The sequence below is a fragment of the Hippoglossus stenolepis genome, chromosome 14 (genome assembly GCF_022539355.2).
Source record: "Hippoglossus stenolepis isolate QCI-W04-F060 chromosome 14, HSTE1.2, whole genome shotgun sequence".
Lineage (NCBI taxonomy): Eukaryota > Metazoa > Chordata > Actinopteri > Pleuronectiformes > Pleuronectidae > Hippoglossus > Hippoglossus stenolepis.
In genome coordinates, this window is record NC_061496.1 from 18,523,211 (window position 1) to 18,536,760 (window position 13,550).

Genomic DNA, 13,550 nt, shown 5'->3' on the forward strand with positions numbered 1-13,550 from the left:
AGCAGGCGGAGCTTTCACCATCACAAGCCTTTCACAAGTTCTGCTTCTGTGAAGAATGTGTAGGTTTAATAAGTGAAGAAGTTTTGGTGCTTTTCAACCAGCTCACACAAAAGTAAACAACCTTAGCATAAAGCAGTGGAATCACACTGTATTCAAATACAGTTTATTGGTTTTCCTCTGTACATGTATTGCAGTGGGATATAACCAACAGTGGTGTTTGCATTGTGGAGGAGCTTGCATTTATTTTGTACAGCCACACACACACAGAGAGTATAGTACATGTATGTGGAGTCTACGATATGCTAGGCACTATAGGAAACAGTACATTATAATGGGAGGTGACAGGTGTGGAGCGGCTCGATAAAAGAAAATCAGGTCCCTGACCCAGAAACACTCGCGCTGCAGCGTCTGCTCTGAGCGCCTGTGATCGTCTGTTTGCTTCTGGGGGATTCATGGTCAGTGGTGAAGAACTCAGTGTATGTTCCCTGCGCACATTCGTCTGTAGTGTTAAGGTATTGATTGCTTTCGGTCTCTGCTTTTTTACCCTCATCATTGAATGCCATTACTCACACCAACATGTCTGGGATCGAAGAATGTACAAAACAAATAAATAAATGCGGACTGCAGTTTGGTATTGACTCATACTGTATTATATTCTGTAAAATACATAAACAACTAGTATAAAAAGTGCATTATATATTGTTTTAGTGTTGGTGTTCCTCATTATTGGCCAATGGAATAGAAAAGAATCTGAACTCATGAGCATCAATGTACATTTGTGAGATAGAGACACACAATCACATCCTCGCTCAGTTCGAATGAACAGCCCTTGTAAGTAAACATTTGAAGCACTTCCATGTTTTTACTGCCATTGATGAACCCAAAGACACGTGTGAATGAAACATTGGAAAATAGCGTTAAACCCGGAGAAGCTGTGGCATTGAAGACAGGAAGAAAAATGAATGAGTCTTTTGAAAACTTGGCGAACACAGATGTTTGTGTTGACCCTGCTGTGTGTGTGTGTGTGTGTGTGTGTGTGTGTGTGTGTGTGTGTGTGTGTGTGTGTGTGTGTGTGTGTGGCACAGATGTCATCCTCACCAAAGCCTGCAGGGCGAACAGCTGAGTTGTTTGTAGCATTTACATAATATGTTTGTAACGTTGCAGAAAAAACAGGGAAAACGTGTTTACAGAGTTCTGTGCAACATGCTATTCAGGTGGTAACGGCAGAGAGAGAAAAAAAATATCAGTGAGCAGCATTGGTCAAAGGTACAGGATTTTCAGGAGGTGTGAGATCCGAAGTGTGAGATCCGAAAGAAAAGAAAACCCAAACAAGAGAAGAAACCGTGCAGACCTCACAGCAACTGGCACAGGACCTGACACAGACTGCGGGTGGTACTGTGAGTCACTGTGGAGAAAGAAGAAGTGAGACATCCTCTGTAATACAAATAGTTTCGCTCTGATTCAATTCCTACGCTCAAGAAATATGGGTTCATTCGAGATGATAATATCCATTTTGTTAAAGATTAAAAAGATTTTTTGCAAACTTGTGTTTGAGTGTGTCTCTGTAGTGACAGTAAATCAATGTAGTCCGATGTCAGCATGGCGATCATGTATTTAAAACTGGATACACGCTCGTACTCTTCCAGACTTTGAACAGATTCTCGTTAAAGTTTGAGAACTCCGTCCATGACGTGAAATATTGCATCTCCATCAACACCTCAAGAGAAAATCATTGCATATAGTGACCACACTCTTCAGCTATTGCTTTGTGTGCCTGTGTGTTCAACTTCACTCTCAGACTGTCGGAATGATTTAAGGGTATTACTCTATAATTTGTATGTTAGACACAGTGAATAGTTCAGTCTGTGACATGTTGTTTGTGTCTTAACATCCTGAAATATTTGTATCCATGAAAATCCCAGGCCTTGAAACTTTGGTATCATTGGGTTCATTTGTCATTTTGTATCGTTGATCTTTAAATCTAGGGTTGGTAATCTTGGAAAAGCAAGCGAGAACAGGCTACACTTTGGAAATCTGCAACTGATACATCCCGCCCCCTCGCATCAGCAAAGCTACGCCGCCAAAACACGTGAACGTGAATGCCTGACAAATGCTACAAGTCAACTTCTCTGTTACAGACACCGGCCTTTTTTTCAGATCACTTTATTTATTAATGGCGAGAAGATTTCAACACATGGGATAAAAAGAGTTTCGGGAAACAAGTGACCAACCCTACCTCTAAGTTATTAATATCTGATTGTAATTTGACTGAGGTTATTGACCAATTTCTATCCCGTCTTCCTCCTTCTCACCATCTTCTTCTTCTGTGAGCGACATTAAAAGTTTGTAGACTAATTTTTTGTCGTTAAATCCATTTGTGCCCTGAGACAGTTCCTTTCAGGAGACAACGTGGAGTTCAGCGAAACACTATTCTCATAACAAGCCTCTGTATTAATTATATGTTCCATGATAAGTTCCAAAGGGCATCATTTGGGCAGAAAGAGCAGACCTCAAAAACACCGTATAAAAATACTCATAAGCTTTCGACTTTGTCCCATTTGGAATCTGAACCGAAACAGAACACAATGAAAATGCAAAAACGATCATGCGAGAGGATTATTGGCACAGTATAATGAAATCCAATGGAAGGGGAATGGTAACAGTCCCAAACAGACCAGAGAAATTCCAATTTCCACTCTCATTATGCAGTAATGGCTCAGGCATTAGTGAAATGAGGTGAATAGAATGTCAGGTCCGGGAGAAAAGGTCCTCTCCCAAATGCGTTTGGACGCAACTCAGCGGCATCTGATGAACTGTTACTGGGGCATTAATGATAGAGGCACACTGAAAGATGCATCCTGCAAAGTATCTGCACTGTCCTTGGCTGTTGATCAAAACTTTAGCGTTTATAGTGAGGTCGAGCTTTGTAGGAGTTTCATTATCTCTACGAATTGGCTTTGGCAATCGCGACTGCCGCTGCCAGAAATGTGACATTCAGAGTTAGAAAAGAATGGATTTACATTTTGATTGTGTGACTTCGAATGAGTTTACATTTAGACTGGTATAAAATTTCTTGTAATTAACTGGCAGTATATTATTATTTCTACGAAGTAATACTTTCACAAAGTGTGAGATATAACTAATCTATTCAGAAAACATTTCTGCTGTTAAGACGAGGTGTCGTTTACTCAGGTATAGCTGTTGAATTTTAAAGCTACATTAATATATATTCACCCACTTGGAGGCAGAACTCCAAAACAAACAGAGACACAGCTCTGACAATGAGATTAAAAGCAAAGTCGATGCAAAGAAGCGATACGAGTTTCAATCCTCTCACGTCACAGCCGCGCAAAATTTGCATCGTTCACTTCATCCTCTTGAGTTGAGATATTTGAACTGAGTAAGATTTGCACGACACGATGTTGCTAAAGCCAATCAGTGACGTTAACTGTAATGGTAACATTATTTGCTTGCTTGATAGCTTACAATTAGTTTCATGTTTTTATCCAAGACAGTCTGAGTTTAGGCAAGTACGATAGCTATTAAACCAAAGGGTGCAACGTGTCTCTGTGTGTCTGGGACAGACACAGAGACGTCTCACTGTTTATCAAGCAGTTCAGTCAACTCTGTCGCCACTAAGAGTCTTTTGGGTTGACTTACCAATGCAAAATCATAAACTATCAATTAAGTACAAATGAACGAATGAATACAGAATTGTTACCACTTCTCCTCCTTGTTAGTTTACTGTACGCTATACAATGTAAACTACGACTTTGACTTTTCTATTTGCAGATTGACATAGTTTAATGTTTCCTGTTTGTTTGTGATGTTCCTCCCTCACCACTTGTCTTCTCTGTCCAATTTTATTGGAAAATTCCCTTTGAATTATAATTATAATGTAGCAAAGCATAGACTCAATTTGGGATGGTCCACATTCAGAATAGCTTAGATCGTATTTCGGGATGTTCTTTATGGTGAGAATAGTTTAAAGCCCCCGACGCTAGAGTAATTGTGGGTCTTAAAACCAAATGAGCTATATGAGGCTATAAATAAGCAGATTTGAGTGATCACTCGCATTGCACTCATTTGACTAACTGTTACTATAAAAAAATATTGATTAATGCAGTTTTAAATAAAAAAAATAGACATTTCCTTTTGAAATCGATGGCTTGGCTGGAACAAAACATCTTGTCCCACAGATGTAATTTCAGTTTGAAGGATATTCATCGTATATATATATATATAAATAGTTCACTTTTGTGCTTACATTTGCTCTGATGTTCTATTTGAGTTGAGAGTCAATAACAGTAAAACACACCTATTTTAATATCAAAATTGTTCATGACTTTTTATGAAGCCATGGATTATTATGCTTTGTGAGGAGAATAATGTGGTAGATACAGTAGTTAAGACACTTTAAAGTGCCAACTTCTGTTATCAGGTCCCTGATTTTCTTTTAGTCCCATCTGGCCCCAGATTTCCATTAAATGAGCGGAATGAAATGGACGGTGAAGCAGATATACCCATTTGGTTTTAACTACTTACTGAAATACAATAAATAAAGGAGGGGGATATCAGCAGATGCTACGTTACCACTACTGTTATGTGCATCTACTATTTGTGTGAGTAGAAATGTCTTGATGCTGCAGATTCACAAGTCACCATACAGGCTTTATTATATTAGAACAGTCATCTCTAAGATTATCCTCGCAGCCACTCAGTCAACATTCATACATTCGGAGAGTCAAACTGGGGTGAGTAGAGAGAAGAGGAACTGTAGGGGGGAGAACAGAAATCCTCCCATGTTCGTGCAGGGATGCCCCCTAACTGAGTCCCTCCTGCAAGAGTTTGATTAACATCACAAGTTTGATGACAGCCTGGATCTAACTTTGATGTGGTCTGTCTCAGGAAGGCTCACAACAGAGTCCTTCTTGGGTCGTCCCGAGTCCCCCAGACCTGTTCCCACACCCCCGACCGCCAGTCCTGCAACAGCCCCAAAACTCTGTGCAGAACCAGGCAGCGATGCTACAGGGAACGCCCCCACAGACATTTGGTGGGGCAGTACCACCCTGTGTGGTATAGCGCTGCGAACCCCTGTGTGACCTGATGGGGTCTGAGGGGGTCCAATGGAAGTAGAGGAGACTCGTGTAGAATGGGGTGGACTAGGGGCACCTGGTTGTGCCCCCTCATGAGGCAGTGAGGGCTGAGACACTGACAGTGCTCTGGCGTCTTGGCTCAGACTGGCCATTTGCAAGGAATGGGTGCTCTTATGTGTGCTGAGCCGGTGTGCAGGGCTGGCTATGTGCTGCTGGGCCAGTGAAAGCTGAGAGCCTGAGGCGGGACCAGCCAGTGCACTGGACCCATAATGGAATGACCGTCCTCCAACAGCCAGCGGGCTCTGGACAGGGGGGCTGGTCAGGACCGGAGCAAAGGCACCAGAAGCAAGGAGCTGAGCCTGCAGGGGAGAGGCTGAGACAGGGCTGGACACACTTTGCACCACCTGGAATCTCCTCACCATCCTTGGGGACTGAAGGTTCCCTGCTCCCACTGAGTTCCCCTGCATTGGGGCACAAAAGTTCATGGCGACTGCCTGCTGCAAAGTGGCAATTGCTGAATTTTGAAGCTGGTTGGAGGAACCCGGAGGAGAAAAGATCCCACTATTTAGAGAAGGTGTCATGGACATGGCCCGTGGTCGTGGTACATCCACCTGTTGAACCATCTCCCGATCATATTTAACTATCTCCTGGATCATCTCATTCTCATGGTTGTTGAAAACACCCGAGTTCAGATCATGTTGAACTTTGTGCATCAGGATCGAGTTCTTCTTGCCTGCAATGAGACAGAGACAGAAAAGAGCACTGTTGCTGAAGTAGATACTAATGGTGCTGAAAAACTTTGCTCCTGCCTTTTTTGCTAGAAACAGAAATAACAACTTTATCATTTACCGTTATCTATTTCATTCTATTCCTGGTGATACCGCACACAGTGCCCTACACATAACCTATACTTTCCCTGTCATGGGGACAGGGAGTCAGTGTTTTTGTAGACTTACCTCAGCAATGACATTGTGACAAGGAGTATGTGCTTCTACATATGAAACAGCTGATTCGGTGATGCATTTGTGTGTGTCTGTGTATATGTACTCAGATACTCTGCATGCACTGGCCCTCTAGGAGAAAATAGAAGTTACCTTGGTGTAATTCTAGCTCTATAGGTATGTGTGTAGCTGTGACCGTCCGTGTGCTAGAACAGTTGCAGTATTTGAATTTGATGGCGTGAGAGTTACTAGATTACCAGCATCACATGGGCTCCCCTAACCCCCCTGTCTCCACACACTCAAAAATCAGAGAAGAAGTACAGCAGATTGTGTAGAATTCTGATACAACAAGAATTGCACAAACCCGTGGATATACAAAGAACCCAATAAAGGTCAAGGAAGAACCCCTTTTTTTTTTAACTCCTCTTGTATGGATTCAGCAGTCTATGGCATAGTGATGTCCCCTCCCAGGCATTTTCAGTTCACTTCACACTTAAAATCAGGTGACTGATGATCTCTCATGACAGCCACACCACCTTAACAAGTTAAAAATGACCTTGACAACTCTCGTGTGGCATCAAGCTGTGAATGACGCATACAGATTTAATTGACTGTGACTTTTCACCAGTAAGTGAGACTGACGAGGAGGAGGAGGAGGTTTGTTGAATACCCTTGAATGCAGATGACCGATCATCGACCTGCAGAATGCTGCAGAGTTTAGGAATACCTACAGTCACACCATCAAAATGTAAATCAATGCAGCATCGATAAAGTTGTGCAGAGATCCGGACTCATGAGAAGGGGCATAGCCATTAGCAATAAAACATACTGCTGTACCCACTACACGAGTCATGATTGAGACATAACAGAAGGAAAGAGTGTGAGAGAGTCTTCACATCTGTCCTCACATGGTTTATCACTGACCGTGGCTGTGCCAGCAGAAGCATGAAGAGCTGAAATTCCATCTTTACTGCTGACAGGAAAGTAAGACGAGTTTGCTGAACATTTTTGTGTCTTAAATCTGCTGAGTTCCTGCTCTCTGCAATGATGCAGGAGGTAAACAGAGACATATCTCTTCTTGATGAACAGAGACAGGAGAAGCCTATTTGGCAAAGGAGTCTTTCTAAAGAGTGAATTACTTGCTTTGACACGTGAAGAAAGGCAACTAATGACAAATTGAGGCAGACAAACCCTCGTTATGCAGCTTTCTTTTATTCAGTTAAGGAGAAAAGTAGAAAATACAAACCAGGTGATTCTCTGTGATAAACACAAATAAGATCCCCACTACTGAATCAGATGTTTCCGATGATGGATCAGGATGCATTCATTTGTTGGACAACACCTCCTTTTGTCCATTTTTCTCTGGACTTTTTAAAGGATGGATGGGCTGAAATGTTGGTATATCCGGAGCACCCAGCCATTGATAATGATGTTAATGCTAAATGAGCCACAGGGTCAATTCCTGCTCAACAAATGCTGCTCTGGAACAAGTTTGGGACCAAAGACAAAAGAATTCTGCTGCTCCCCACAACATCTGTTGTACCTTAGGGACAGGGAGGGACTTGAACATGTCGAGACATGTGCATGGGCCTGTGGGAAATTGAAGTAGTGCATATAGCTATTTTCCGCACCACCGTCACTAGCAGTAAACTTGGTTCTCCAATGCAGCAGGTGGGCTACAGAGTCAGCCTGAGTGATACCTACTTAAGGAAAAGGTCACCAGGAGGAGAGGGATGGGAGGAGGCAGATGTTGACTGTGATGACTCTTCTGCCCTCCTGTTGCATTGATTCCAGCTGTGCCAAATATACAGAGACTACAGCATGGGCTTCACATGGGAGGAGCCAGAAGAATAACTAAGACTAGGTCTTCATCATAATTATGGTCTGGCTCGTTCTTGGTATACCTCCTGGGGAATGGTCAGTAGCAAACATATGGTACGAGCAACACCTAAGGGTGACACTAACTCGTTGATGGAGCTTGAGGGTGGGCTGAAAGAAAAGGGAACAGGGCATCCACATAGGAAGATAGGAACACGAGTTGTCCCAGGTGCCACTAGACGTTATAAGTCCTTTATAGATCAGAGCCCATAAGATACCAAAGTAGTTGATAAGCTGAAGCTGCCACTGTAGCAGACATAAGCAAACACAGGTACAACACATCCACTATAATTCCAATGAAAGACCTCTGTAAACCCTCAAATCACTGGTATCCTGTTTCCTGTACTGATCTTAGGTGACACTGTGTTTACAAGCATCTTCATAACTGTACGAAATAATGACAAAGAATCCTCCAGCTTCTTCTTCTTCTTCTGTATATGAGTAAGGTAATATTATTTAATGTTTTATAGGGTATGGCTGATGTAGGAAGCCTGGTTTCATAAATAACATGTGTAATCATGCATCAGTCTGAACTGGTCCAAAATGTGATATGCAACAAAAAACTCTTGTCAAACATGACAGAACTTTAAGATAAATTTTAGAGGAAGATAATGTTGGAAGCGTTGGAATAAATTGAATTTTAAAATGAGGATCTCGTCAAGTTGCATCCATCTCTGTTTACAGTTCAAACGATATGTTGCGTCATTATTTTAGAGTGTGTCATTAGATTTTATATTCTTACCATGACTTCTGATAACCCCCACTGTGTTTGATCCTTTTTTCTGACGGAGAGTTAATTAAGATCCCGTTAGTAGTCATTAATATGTATTAAGTACACATGGAGTCAAGTGGGGATATTTAGTTGGTGGTTACCTCTTGAAGCAGAGAGGTCAGTCTCCCCCCGAATACGTGATCTGACTGACTGAAGGCTGCTCATGTGTGGAATCTGGCTGCTATGGCAACAGCTGGCAGCTGGCAGATGCAGGGCTTTTGTTAACATGTGAAGTGTGGTCATGTGACAGGCGGATGTGACATCAGCTGCATTGCTGACCTTGGGGGGGCATAATGTCAGAGGACAAAAAAAAAATAGCACGTTTTGTTTACTCCCTTACAATGAGCTCCCAAGGCTCCAGTAAGACAGCCGTGTGTGTGTGTGTGTGTGTGTGTTGTGTGTGTGTGTGTGTGTGTGTGTGTGTGTGTGTGTGTGTGTGTGTGTGTGTGTGTGTGTGTGTGTGTGTGCGTGTGTGTGCAAATACAAAGCGAGGATTGTCACTGCTGAGCATTCATTCGATCAAATTAGTAAATGCATCTACAGAGGGATTACAGAGGTACAGTAACACAGGTGATCTTTCTCAGCACATTCTGTCATATTTCAGGTGTCACACACACAGTTTGTTAAGTAACTGTTTTCCACAGGGAACATTCGGTTCTCTTACACAAATAAACCCAATATACTCTGATTCACAGCCATGAATACACTTTTACACGCTTCCTTTTCTCCGCCCCACACATCGTCCCTGTCAGCACCATTCATACATCACACCACAGCTGTCAGACACAGACATCATGCTAATGAATGGACACATTCTCCTTATGCTTCACTTCATCATATGAATGAATCATCCATACCTGGGGGTTGTATCTGGGAGATATGATGCTAATTTTCCAGGAATTAATCTCTTTTTTTAAATGTTTATACGTATATATATATTTATAAAAATACAAAAAAGGACTTAAAAATAAATGCTTTATGGGCTCGTGAGCTGGTTGACTGGACAATAATTTGACAAATTTCATGCCAGTGTTTTGTCGGAGTAAAAATATATCTGACATTATGTTGGATGGGCAAAAAATAAAATTGAAGTAATGAGGTAATTCTACACAATCTGAGAATAATAATATAACTCAGTGAGCACCTGAGTTTAAAAGATGCTGTGAAAGACATCTGCCCAAAAAAGGGCTGGACGATATGGACAAAATTTTAATTTTTATAGACTGATTTTTGCTCCGATGTAAAGGTTGTTGTTTTAAACTTTTCTTCATGAACAGAGAATTACAAGCGAAAAGCATTGAACAGATCTGATTCAGTTGATCAATTGTGTGTTTTATCTCCTGCTGACACAATATATCAGCATTATGTCAATATATATTGTACTTCTATTATATTGCTAATGATGAAAATTGTATTGCGCTAATTTATGATATTGTTTTATTGCCAAGCTCTAGCCCAAATTCAAAAGACACTAATCAGCAGTGTTTACAAATACGTCTCCGGGTGATCTTACCTATTCTGTCCAGTCTGTCAATGGCCACCGTCTCAAAGGCCCTCCTCATCATGGGATACTCCTCCAGCACCTCGTTGAAATTGTCCACCGAGAGGGAGTAGAGGCGACAGTATGTGTCCGCTCGCACGCTGGCCGTCCGTCTACCTCGGGTCAGCAGGCAGATCTCTGGTGGGGTGAAAATAAACAAGACGAGGGGCTGTTGGTCAGATTTTAAAAAAAGGCCAGGCCACAACACTTTATATTGTAACAACACTGTTACAATAAAAAAAAATAGAGCTTAAAATATGTGTGGGTTGTACAAAACTATGTGCAAATGTGCGATCATAGTGAAAATGGTTAATGCAGGCAGTCGCTGTGTGGAGTCAGGATGACGCACTGACAGTAACACTGAGTATTTCCTCCAGCACTGTACAGTTATGTTAAGGAACCACACTATATTTGGAGATGTGCAGCTAAGCTTCATTACATTCAGTTGTTCTCTCTCTCCCTCCCTCTAGTATTTTAGCTTTCCTCATCTATGGGCTGGGGATGACTGTTGTCTTGACAACCATATGCCCTCCTTTCACCTCGCCTAAAAAGGTCGACCTCTCCTCACTCTCTGGGGGGGGGGGGAAGAGGGAAGGAAATGCAAGGAGACTCCACTAGAACGTGCATGGTGGCACTGGACTGAAATAGTCTGTTCATGACTATCTGTAGCAGCAGAGCAGAGAAGAGGTTTCTACTTGCAAATATACAAACCCTAATTCAAATTACAGAATGCAAAAATTACAAGCATTAGAGGGATAGTTTGAGACTTTGGAGAATATGCATATTTGCTTTTTTGTCGCGAGTTAGATTAGATTGATAGCATTGTAACTATTCAATATGCTACTGCTACCAGCTAGCTTAGCACAAAGACTGTAAAAGGATGGAATTAGCTAACCTGACTCTATCAAAATCAAAATCAAATAGCTTCAAAGTTGACAAAACCTCAGTTATTATGAGTAGTTATGTAATTAACTATTTCTTGACCAGGTACAGTCTCTTCAGGCGATCTCCACTGGTTGCCTGGCCAACTCACAGTGATGAAAAGACTCAAATTTTATATTTTTGAACTTAAGTGCTTTGGACAGGCTAGTTCTCTGTAGTCTTTATGCTAAGCTAAGCTAACTTGCCTCTGGTTCAAAGGATTCATTTATGCTACAGACTACTATCTTCTTGTCTAATTTTCAGCAAGAAAGTTTGTCATCAACTGTGTGGGCCTCGTCAACATATATTTGGCAGTGTTTGGTTGTATTTGCCATTTCTTTTTGAATAAAGTCATAAAAAACAAGTTATCTTTCTGTTTGAATGGAATGACACAGAACGGTTTGTTAATTTTGTCTCTTCTAATAATATGGTTTTACTACCAACAAAATGGAATGTCCTCCTGGTTGAAAAGTTTTTTTGTTCAAGTTGAAGACTACAAGCGGTCCTGCGAGTCACGTCCAGGTCGGACTGAATTCAGACCCACCGTGGTCCAAGTAACTTTCACACCTGTTATTTTGGTTTGGACTAAACTCAAAAGGTGGTGCAGAAAAAAACAAGATAGTGTCTTTCATATGTCAAAATGTTTTTCTTTCTTTAATTTAAGTTTAGTGATAGGATCCAGGCCATGGCCTATTAATCATACAGTACATTCACATAAACCACATACACTCAAGACTCAGTAGCTTTTTATTCAGAGGTTTTTTTTAAGTGCGACCTTGAGTGTGACTATGTTTTCCGCATATCTAATAAAAGATTTATATTTCCCTGGTATATTAATGATTAATAGCTTACACAGAGAGACGTCACTGTGCTTACAGGACATGAGTGGTTAGACGTCTTATGGTCAACTGCGGTAATGAAAGTATAAGCTGTGGGATGTACTGTACAAAGACAGAGCTGTGACATGCAGTCAAAACATCAGTCTGTCTGTTGATAAACAGCTTATTCATTACGTATAATCTGGTCAAAATAGCTGAGATGTCAGTGGACAGACATCTTGACCAAACCAAACTCAGTCATGTTTGGAAGGCTAACATTTCATATGTTCCAGTTTTGTGAGAATTGTGGAAAAACTCTCCATAAAATGCCCAAGACGTCCTTTCATAAAGTGTCTCTTGGGATTTTCCTGGTTACGCATAACACAGGCATTTGCATATTTCCAGCATCATTACAGTGGAAGCGCTGGGAGAGGATGATAATCTGTATGAAGCCGCTGGGGCTGAATTAAAAAGCTGTTTAACACCACGGGATAACCATTTGCAGCTTGTGGATAGGGCAGCTGTCATTCTCAAATATCATGAAAAATGCAGAGAAATCAATGATGGGTGAAATTTATTCTAGCATTTATTTGAATAGTCCCTGCATTATGGGATCATGACTGCAATCATCTTTTTCCTCCAGTCCAGGCACTGATTCCTGCCCCTATAGTTTTAATATATGAAATCATCCTTTAATGGTCTATTGCCTGATATGTTTACAGGAAAACTCCTTCTGTTTTAGTACCAATATTGACATGTTCTTTCCTTGATCCTTCCTTGGTACTTAGCATGGCATAGAACAAAAGCTGTCTATGTTGCGTGTCCCAATTGAAACTGTGATCATTGTCGTGATGACCATCATGGCAGCACCAAGTCTCCGACCCGCCCACCATCAATTGTAAACAAAATGCATAGGTGTGAGTCCAGTATTACAAGCCCCACAATTTGATGTAACACAGCCTTCTGATGGAGAGCTCTTTAACCTCAATCAGTGCTTGCACCTGCTTTAACTAATTCAAATTCTAAGAAAAAACTGACTTTAAGGCAACATATTGTGAGAGCATGGTCTTCACCATAAATCAATTCAGATTCATTAACTACTCTACTGCACAAAACTCAATACAAAATTTTACCACACATCCATTTTAGGATTACAGACTTATTCTATGAGAAAAACGTGGAAGGACAAATGAGGCATTGTTCTAAATGTTATAGAATTACCGCACTGCGGTTGTATGCCTCTGCCGACCAGGGCAGTTTCCATGTACATACGTATTTCTGTATTTTTTCCGATTCATATGAGATCAGTGTGACCTTTGACCACTGAAATGTAATCACTTCATCTTTGAGTGCGACAACAAAAGTTGAAGAAATTCCCTCAGGCAGTCTTTTAATATCACATTCAAGAGGCCAACAACATGTTTTTATGGCCACTTTCGACAAAAGAAATCTAATCATTGAGTCCAAGTGAGCATGCGTCAAGTTCCCTTTAGAGGTTCCAGGGATATTACATTAAAAAGGAAAAACATGTGTTTGACTGGTCACGGTGACCTTTGACCTCCAAAGTCTAATCAGGTCATCCAT

The 13,550-nt window shown here is 41.2% G+C and overlaps 1 protein-coding gene across 1 annotated transcript in view; it reads right to left on the reverse strand.

Moving 5' to 3' along the window:
- Positions 1–220: 220 nt before the first annotated feature.
- hcn2b (hyperpolarization activated cyclic nucleotide-gated potassium channel 2b) overlaps positions 221–13,550 on the reverse strand; it is a 43,869-nt gene continuing 30,539 nt past the window's right edge. Inside the window, exons 7-8 of the mRNA XM_047343312.1 lie at positions 10,201–10,365; positions 221–5,829 (exon numbers count right to left, since the gene is read on the reverse strand). Of these exons, the coding sequence (XP_047199268.1) occupies positions 4,859–5,829; positions 10,201–10,365 (1,136 nt within the window). The 3' untranslated portion in view covers positions 221–4,858. The remainder of the gene's footprint in view (positions 5,830–10,200; positions 10,366–13,550) is intronic.